We start from the raw sequence: 9484 nt of genomic DNA, 5'->3' as shown, positions 1-9484 counted from the left end.
CATTTATAGGATAAGACTGGATAGATAGCTAGGGACATAACCCTGCAAGATGGAATTCACTCCTACCCATTTTAGGGTTAGCACATGGGTTGTTCTCTTAAATTGTCATTCCAGGTCTTGAACAATCGGGGCCCTGCCTTCTCATGATAGAGAATGACATGATTCATAAGTAGTATTATGAATAAATTATTCATTAGAAGGTCGATGGAAACTTAAGGAAAAAGATGTATTTACAGGAGTAAAATGATAATTTTGTCGCAGCTGTAAATACAAATGACCTGTGAAGGATCGACTTACTGATTATGGTTTACATGGACAGAAATACATCTACAGTGAGAAGAGTGCAACTATCGAGCTATAGTGGTGTGCCTTGATAGTTAACGAATAGTAATTAATTCGGTTTAAAGAGTTTAACGAATCAATTATAAATCGTTGGAGCTCATGATTTGTAGGCTCATTAGGTCCCTCTACTAGCTCATAAATTGGAATAACAAATTGAGTATTAAATTGGATGAATTTTGGAATTAGAGTTATGAATTTGAAATGTTCAAATTCAATTATTAGGGTTTTCAATTTATTGTATTTGATACAATTAAAAAACGTTTAATTTAGATGAAATTAAACAAAATTGGAGTATCAATTAACATTTAAATTATGATTTAAATATAAAATTGAGTCATATTGGTGGAATTGATGTTTTATTGATTTAATATTAAGATATTAAATTAATATTATTTTAATTAAAAAGGTTTAATTAAAATAAAAATAGTTTTATATAAATTAATTAATTTTGAATTAATTTATAAAATTAATTTTAAATAAAATAGTTTTATTTAAAATTAAAAATCAAAATTAAAATCAATTTTGAGAAAATTGATTTTAAAATAAAAGAACAGTGGATTTTTCTAATCTTGGGAAAACCCACTATCCTTTTTAATGGTTAATCATCAAATTCCATTCAAATTCTCATCAATTCTCCAAGCAGGAGCTGCCCTCCATGCAACCCTACTTTGATGCATGGTTTGTGCGTATAAATCAGACCTCCATGCAGCTTGATAAAGGGGATGATATAAAGATTTGTCTACTAAACTGCTGCATAGTTGAAAACCCTTTCAAACCATCAAAAATCATCCCAAATTCAGCTTGATTTGAGTGTTTCCACCACATATTCCTTCTTGAGCCTTGTAGAGAAGATCTTGGTGGTGGTCTTGTTGAAGCTTCAAGCTCAATCTTGAAATGATTCTGCTGAATTCGTGGATTAAGTCTTCAAAGGTAATGTTTGCTTCAAACCCTCTTTGAATTTCACTTGAATAGCTTGTTTAAAACTCAAATTAAGTGTAGTTACAGTGCTTATTGATTATGATTTGCTCTGCTGCATGTTAGATTACTCATTCACCAGGTAAGGCTAATGTGGTAGTAGATGCTTTGAACAGAAAATCCAGTTGTTCCAAAGATATGTTAAATTCTTTAAGGGGAAGGTTGTTGCAGGAGTTCAAAGGAGCTAATGTAGCTCTGGCAGTAGGTCATTTGGGAGATATGTAACACATTTCCAAATACGACCTACACTAGTAGATGATATTATCAAGGCTCAAACGATTTACGATAACCTTAGTAAATTGATTGAAGAAGTGAAACAATAGCAGAGATCAGATTTTATTCTAAGACAAAATGGAGCTCTGATAAAGGATGACAGATTATGTGATCTTAATGATGAACTGTTAAGGAATACGATATTAGAAGAGGCTCATGCATCAGCTTATGATATGCACCTATTAATACCAAGATGTATAAAACATTGAAGAATTCTTATTGGTTTCCTGGAATGAAGAAAGACATAGCCAATTATGTAGACAAATGTCTGGTTTGTCAGCAGGTTAAGCCAGTACGACAAAGACCTGTAGGTTTTTTGAACCCACTTTCAGTACCTAGATGGAAATGGGAACACGTAACCATGGACTTGTTAGGGTTGATGCCCTAAATCTCGTAAGGTTTTATAGTTTGTAAATATAATGTACAAACATTTTATTTATGGAATAAAATATTTGATGTTTTATTTCAAAATTAGTTGCATTAACCACAAACCAATAAACTAACATTCAAGGTTATCTTGTAGCTTAAACATGTATGTAGAGACATACAGGTGGATCATGTTTAATTGATAACCTAAATGGTCTGTAGTAAATGGACAAGGCTGGAAACTTTATCCTAGTGATACTACGAGTATGACTCGCTCTGTAGATATTAAAATTGTTATAAAGTGCTACAAATGATCTGATCCTGATCATTCATGTGAAGGCATATGAGCGGGGATATTTTATACAAAAGGGTTTGCATAAGATTGGATCACAAAATGTTTAGTCTCACTCATTCACAATAAAGGCTTGTCCTTTGATTTGTATGGGCGAGAGTGGCCAGACCACCGACTCAATAAACCTACCATTTTCGGGATTCGTCTAATTAGGGAGCTGGGAACATAGCTAGACAAGAAGGAATTCATTCCTTCCTCAATGTTGGGCAAGTAGATAAATTGCTCCCTTAAGGGCTGATTCCGGGGCTTGAACAATGTGACACCACACCCTCTCCTGGCCCGATAGGGGTATGATCATAGTTGGACTATGATTAATTATTCATTAAAGGGATTAATAGTACTTAAGAAGTTAGATGTAACTACAGGGGCAAAACGGTAATTTTAGCCCAACTTTACTTACGATCAATTTGTGAAGGGTCATCGTACTGTAGATTGGTTATATCCACTGGACATAGAAATATATATGTAGTGCAAAGAGTGCAATTTTCGGTCTTTAGTGGAGTGTCTGATAGTTAACAGATGGTAAATAATTTAATTAAAGAGTTTAATTAATTATTCACGTACCGTTGGAGATTCAAGCTACAAGTCCATGAGGTCTTCTCAGTAGCTCAACAGGAATTAATGAGAATCAGTTTTTGGATTTATTTGAATTGTTCAAATGAATTGAGGGAATGAATTATATAAGATATAATTAATTTAATTTTAATTATATATGATATAATTATATAATGTATTTGATACATTATATTATTTATGAGAGGAAATAAATGTTTGAATATGATTCAAATATTAATTATGTGAATTGGATTCATATAGTTAAATTTAATGTAAATGTGATTTATATTAAAAGCCATTAGTGAGAAAGAATTGAAACTATATGTTATATTATATTTTATATAATATAGAAACTATAGGTTATATGTTATATGTAATATAACATATAGTTATATATATGTATGTATAATAAATTAGTTATTATATATATATATATATATATTATTAATTAATTTAAATTAAGCTATTTTTTATTTTTTATTTAATTTAAATTAATGGGAGGGAAATAACTTCCTTCCCCATCTTTCTCTCATCCCACGTTTTATGTAGGTGGTTGATAGAGGTTGAGGCTTTTGCTTTCTTCTTCCTGCAAAAGGAGACAGAATAACAGTGTGTGAAAAAAAAAAGAAAAAAAGAAAAAAGGGTTCTATGATCTAAAGAGAATATACACATCCTCCTTTCATCTCTTCCTCTCCATCATTTTTCCCTCACGCAAAATCCAAAATAGTCAAAGCCCCACAAACTCCTAGATTCTCACCTGAGAATAGTTCGTGGTAGTGCCTGGTTGGAGATCGAGGATTTACGTCTGAAGTTTTGTCTTCAAAGGTAAGGGTTTTCTGAAACCTATTTCTTATTGTTTAAGCATGCTGATTATTATGAAGTAAATGCGTAATAGTATTCTTCCTTTGTAAAATTATGAGTCTGTAGAATTTGGGATTTGAGAAGATCCGTTTCCGCTCAAGGATCCTCTCATTGAGGTTCCTTCAATTGGTATCAGAGCCTTCAGGTTTTGATCCCAAAATCCCAATTTTTATGAATTAATTTTACAGTTTTGGTGGGTTTTAGTTTTTGCATTTTGTAATTCATGTGAAGTTTTATTTTGAATGTGACTTTTGTTTATGGATGTTTCAGGATTGGGCATATAGATATTTAGCTTTCTCTTACGAATTTGGTGTTGTAAAGGCCCATGTTTTTTGGGCATTAATTCCACATCGAGTCCGTATTACTTTGTTAGTCATTCGTGATGTTCCTGTATGATTGTTGGAGAAAACGAGGTGGAAAACGTTGTTTTTTTTTTTTTAAGAAAAATGAAGCAGTACATTGGGCAACTGTACTGTAGCGTTGCAACGTTGGCCCTAGTGTTGCGACGCTACGATGTGACGGACGAAGAAAAAGTTCGCAGTGTTGTGATGCTAGGGCACAACGCACAACACATCAAGATGGATTTTTTCACGCGGTTCACATGTGGTTCGAGGTCTGTTAGTTCGATTCGGTTAATTGATTCTCTGGTTTAAGCTTTTTGGGTTCATCTGGACCGGTTCCTGGTCTGATTCGAGCGGTTCAAGGCCCAGTTCACCTGTTTCGAATCGGATGGATTTTATTTTGTAATAGCTAGCCTTTATTTTTTTAGCTGCCCAATCCCAATTCATTGACTATTGTTTTAATATACATGTGATGTATGTTTTATTCTGTTTTATATGTCATATTGTATGTCATATAGAATTAAATCCTACCATAGTTATACATTTAATTTCATGCATCATATAGTATAAATGTTATAATATATGCATGCATGCATTAATAGTTTATCCATGCATCATTTATACTATAATTGTTATAATATATGATTCAATGTATAGATGTATGCTATAGTATGTTTCATTACCTTATTATATAATTGTTATATATGTTAGTAATAAAATGAAATTGAATGAAGCATGATACAACTTTAGGTTAATTTATAAGTGTTATAATTTACTAAAGTATGTCAAAGCATGCAATGTATAGTTTTAATTTATTTCTTTTGTTTATAAGTGTTATATCAAAATGAAAGTAGAAGTTAAAATCAATAATTTAAAGTTGCATGCAAACCTTAGGTTATAATCATCTTTTAAAAAAATTTTAAAACATGATTCAGATAGACCTAAGATCATGTTTCTAATGAAATTAGAAATTTAAGTTTAATCTTTTAATCGGTTTAATAGGATTAAATTGATTCTTAATAAAAGATTGCCTTTGTAACAAAAACTTTTTATTTAAGGCAAAGTCTATCTAGCACTACAAGAATTTTGGGCTTTAATGTCGGTTGGAAAAAGTGAAATCGGATGTATAATGTCAGTTTTGTTTTTTTAAAAAAAGCGGATCTTTAATGTCGGTTTAAAACCGACATTGTAGGGGTAATTTTAATGTCGGTTTTAAACCGACATTAAAGACCCACTTCACTTTTTCCTCCAACTTTCTTTTTTTCCCCCCTTTTTTTCATTTCCCTCTTCACTCTCCCTCAATTTTCTTTTTCCTCTCATTCTCACACTTCCAAACCCGTATCTGCTGTTCATTTCGTTTCTCACTCCTCTCTTCCAAAGTGGATTTGCTGGTCATTCCGCCGGATCTACTGCTCATTTTGTCGCCGTTCGCGTGTCTCTGCCGGATCTGCTATTTGTTTCGTTATCGTTCGCGTGTCTCCAGATCTGCCGCCGTCGATCGCCAGATCTACCACCATCGCCGTTCGTCGTTCGTTTCGTCATCGTTCTGTTGCCGTCGTCATTGAACCTTTTCATTTGCTTTGGGTTTGAAACAGATCTCCGAGTTTTGAATGAATACCAGCAGATTCAATCTTTTTCTGCTAGCACGGGACTGTTTGGAATTTATGCTAGCACCGTAAGGCGTAATCTTACTATTGATGTTTTATATGGTTAATGTACTTATCTTTCATCTTATCAATATAGTTGCAAATATCTGTGCAGAGCTACAGTCTGATTTTTATTCGTCCTAGATTTAATTTAATGTAATTTAATTTAATTTAATGTACCTGCCTATCATAATTTCAATTGGGTGCAGGGTTCTGACTTTGTGGCCCAAGCAGTTGATATTGCTGCATCAGAACTAATCTCAATTGCAACTCCTAGACGAGGTTCGCAGATTTTTGTTTTTGTTTTCTTTTTTCTTTTTTCTTTTTTCTTTTTTTTGTAATTTCTCTGTTTAATACATCTTGCCCTCTATTGTTGCAGTTTCGGAGGTGCAGCTTAACGTCCTCGTAGTTATGGTGGTAGAAATATTTATGGAAGAAGTCGAAATGGGTAAATATTTATATATTTTTTTTATGGATTGATACTTATTTTAAGATAGTAACTATATTAAGCAAGACTTTGGAATTTAATTCTTTCATTTTAGATGAAGGTATTCAAACTACAGAAACAAACGCGATTGGTCACCTGATAGGCGATACCGCCACCTCGAGGCAGGAGCCCTCCAAGGTTTCCTCTCTCTCTTTTGTGTCTCTCACACACGGTCACACGAACACAGAGACGTTGATAAATCCCGCACATATTTTGCTCTTAAGGTCTCATTTTCCAGTCCTTTAGTAAAACTTGATATGAAGAATATATATTACCATAAAACTTAAAAACAATCAATAGTTACACCTAAGAAAGTTAATTATTTTAAAAATGCAATGGACTAGCGTAGTTGGCTAGAGAAAATAGTACTCGTTTGTAGTATCAATTGTGTCTCCGCCGAAGCGCCACAACCATGCTTGCAATGAAGAGGTGAGTAATTGCAATGAATTATTTCTCTCAAGGCCAATGGCCTCTTTGTAGTTTAGATTGGATTAGAATGTAACACCTGTTTATGGCTCATGGGTACTATTTATTTGTAGTTTAGATTTGATTCAAGGTTTTTGAATTTGTGAGTTGCTGGTAGTTTGTGGATTATTCATGCACTATGGTAGTTTTTGTGACAACTTTTGAGATTTGAAGTACATTGTGAGCTAAATTTGCTTATTGATGTATGTGTTATTGAATATTCATTTTTTGGGAATTCTGGTTATTCTGTTAAGAGCAAGTGGTTGTGAAATATTTTTAGGAGTGTGTTTCTTTGAACAGGTTCAGGATAAATTTTTGGTTTTGTTGTGGTAGCATCGTTATGCTGTCGAAAATTTTCCATTGTCTTCGTTTCTCATATCTAGGTAACCAAGCTTCTCTTCTTCAAGATCTTGAAAAAGAAGATTCTCTCATTTATTCAACCATTGAGTTTTCTTGTTTTGCAGGTGCAACAAATGAGTAAAGATTTGGTATCGCAACCTCTTTATGCTTTTTCTTGGGGAACTCTAGATCCAACACATTCACACTACAAGAATTTGATCGGTTCGTGCCGAAAGGGAAGTTCAGAGGCACACTATGCGCGCATTTTTTGGATCGTTTCAAGTTGTTTCTGGGAGTAATTTTGAATGCAAAGAGGTAGAATACAAGTTTTTATGGGTTTTTGGAGCTTTTTGTTCTTCCATTTCTGGATTTGAATATAAAATTTCATGGGATTTTGTTACTGACCTCAGAATCAACTTTTGTTTGTTGTGTTGGATTTTGGAGCATTTGTTCTTCCATTTTTGCTGTTTTTTGAAGGTCCCATTTTCATATTAGAGTATTAGTTTTATTAACCATATTTAAACTAAAGAATATGAAGTTTTATGGGTTTTTGTGATTTGAGATTTCATTTACTGACTTCAAAATCAACATATATTTTTTGTGTTGGATTTTGGAACTTCTGTTCTTCCATTTCTGCAATTTTTTAATTTGAAAACTGATGAAAACTAAGAGAGATGGTTTAGATGGAGTTAGAAGAGCTGGAGATATGTAATTGGTTATATCTATTGATATCAACTCTTGGAAGGGGTGGGGAGGAGATGGATTTCTTGCAACGATAAGGATTCACGTAAAAATTGTTCCTGGTAAGTGCATTTTTGAATGCTTGCAGTTTTAAGCACAATTTCTAAGTGTTTTCAAGTGACTCTAATGATATGGAAATTCCTATTTAAGAAGTTATAGTGTGTTTATTTCTCCTTGGACCATATTGGATTAGAATGTAACACCCGCTTATGACTCATGAGTACTATTTCTTTGTAGTTTAGATTTGATTCAAGGTGCTTGAGTTTGTGGGTTGCATTATGGTAGTTTGTGTGTTATTCATGCACTATGGTAGTTTTGTGACAACTTTTGAGATTTGAAGTACATTGTGAGCTAAATTTGCTTATTGATGTATGTGTTCTTGAATATTATTTTTTGGGAATTCTGATAGTTCTATTGAGAAGAAATTGTTGTGAAATATTTTTGGGAGTGTGTTTCTTCGAACAAGTTCAAGGTAAATTTTTGGTTTTGTTGTGATAGCATCGTTATTAGTCGAAAATTTTGAAAAATCTTGAAAAAGGAGTAAAGATTTTGAAAAAGAGGATTCTCTCATTTATTCAACTATTGATTTTTCTTGTTTTTCAGGTGCAACAAAGGAGTAAAGATTTGATATCGCAACCTCTTTATGCTTTTTTCTTGGGGAACTCTAGATCCAACACATTCACTGCAAGAATTTTGCCTTGAATGTACCATTTATGCACATTCCCAATAAACACGGTTAGTTGAATATGAATTCTGATCATATTTTCACTTTCAATCCTTTGTCTTAAACCTTTTCGTTTGTGATCCTTTGAACATCAGTGATCAGACAAAGATGCCTATAACTAGACACTACTGAAGCTGGAGGGACCTGTTCAAGAAGAATTATGAAGGGATCCATACTTACCAAGTGGAGACGAACAGTAAACTCATAGTGTTTGTAAAATCATAATGTTTGTATTACTTGTAATTTGTGTTTTCAAGGCCTGAATTATTGTACGGCCTTTTAAATTATAATTTTATAGCAGAATTTGTGGATTAAATGTAATAGATTTACAATCCATACATGAATAATATGTCATAGCCACATCGTTCGATGATGATGTGTCATGTTATACTTTTTGACCAAAAAAATGGATTCGGCAACGAAATTTAAAAAAAAAACGGACAGATTCGGGCTCCAATGTCGGTTAAGAATTAAAAAAAAAAAAACACAGGCTTTAATATCGGTTGAAACCGACATTAAAGACCTTTAATGTCAGTTGAAAATTTCACTAAAGGTCTTTAATGTCGGTTGAAAATTTCACTGAAGGTCTTTAATGTCGATTGCAACCGATATTGAAGGTTGAGTTATTGAAGCCCTTTGATGTCCATTTAAAATCGACATTAAAGGGCTTTAATAACACTATCTTTAATGTAGGTTGTCAACCGACATTCAAGCCCGAATTTCTTCTAGTGTAGGCTAGGGTATTTAAGTTGACCGAAACGTAACACCCCTACCTGGGAACTTACCTGGAAAGATGAATTAGATAGATTTGTTACAAGCATGCAAGTTTGATTAAGGATTGTTAAAGAGTTTAATGGACCTTAATCAAAATTGTTTAACTATCCAAAGGCAAGTTCTGTTTTTTGGGCAAATTAAGCAATCACTTAGTTAAAATTAGTAGCCAAATTTTCCTAAGTTAATTAACCCTAGATAAAACACTTAGTGGGAGGAAAATGGGGTATATGATACTTCATTTAA

At 33.0% G+C, this 9484-nt stretch overlaps 1 protein-coding gene across 1 annotated transcript; it reads left to right on the top strand.

Moving 5' to 3' along the window:
- The first annotated feature begins 1236 nt into the window (after positions 1–1236).
- Positions 1237–8478, top strand: LOC120084632 (uncharacterized). The gene is made up of 10 exons (XM_090317032.1): positions 1237–1272; positions 1384–1518; positions 3995–4114; positions 4379–4433; positions 5295–5740; positions 5921–5993; positions 6091–6159; positions 6254–6336; positions 7128–7317; positions 8347–8478. The coding sequence occupies exons 1-9, from the start codon at positions 1237–1239 to the stop codon at positions 7299–7301; spliced, it is 1191 nt and encodes a 396-aa protein (XP_090173158.1). The 3' UTR covers positions 7302–7317; positions 8347–8478.
- Positions 8479–9484: the final 1006 nt, after the last annotated feature.

The sequence above is a fragment of the Benincasa hispida genome, chromosome 9, assembly GCF_027475165.1.
Source record: "Benincasa hispida cultivar pf3 chromosome 9, pf3_genome.v1.1, whole genome shotgun sequence".
NCBI lineage: Eukaryota > Viridiplantae > Streptophyta > Magnoliopsida > Cucurbitales > Cucurbitaceae > Benincasa > Benincasa hispida.
This window is presented reverse-complemented; position numbering and strand designations above follow the sequence as displayed.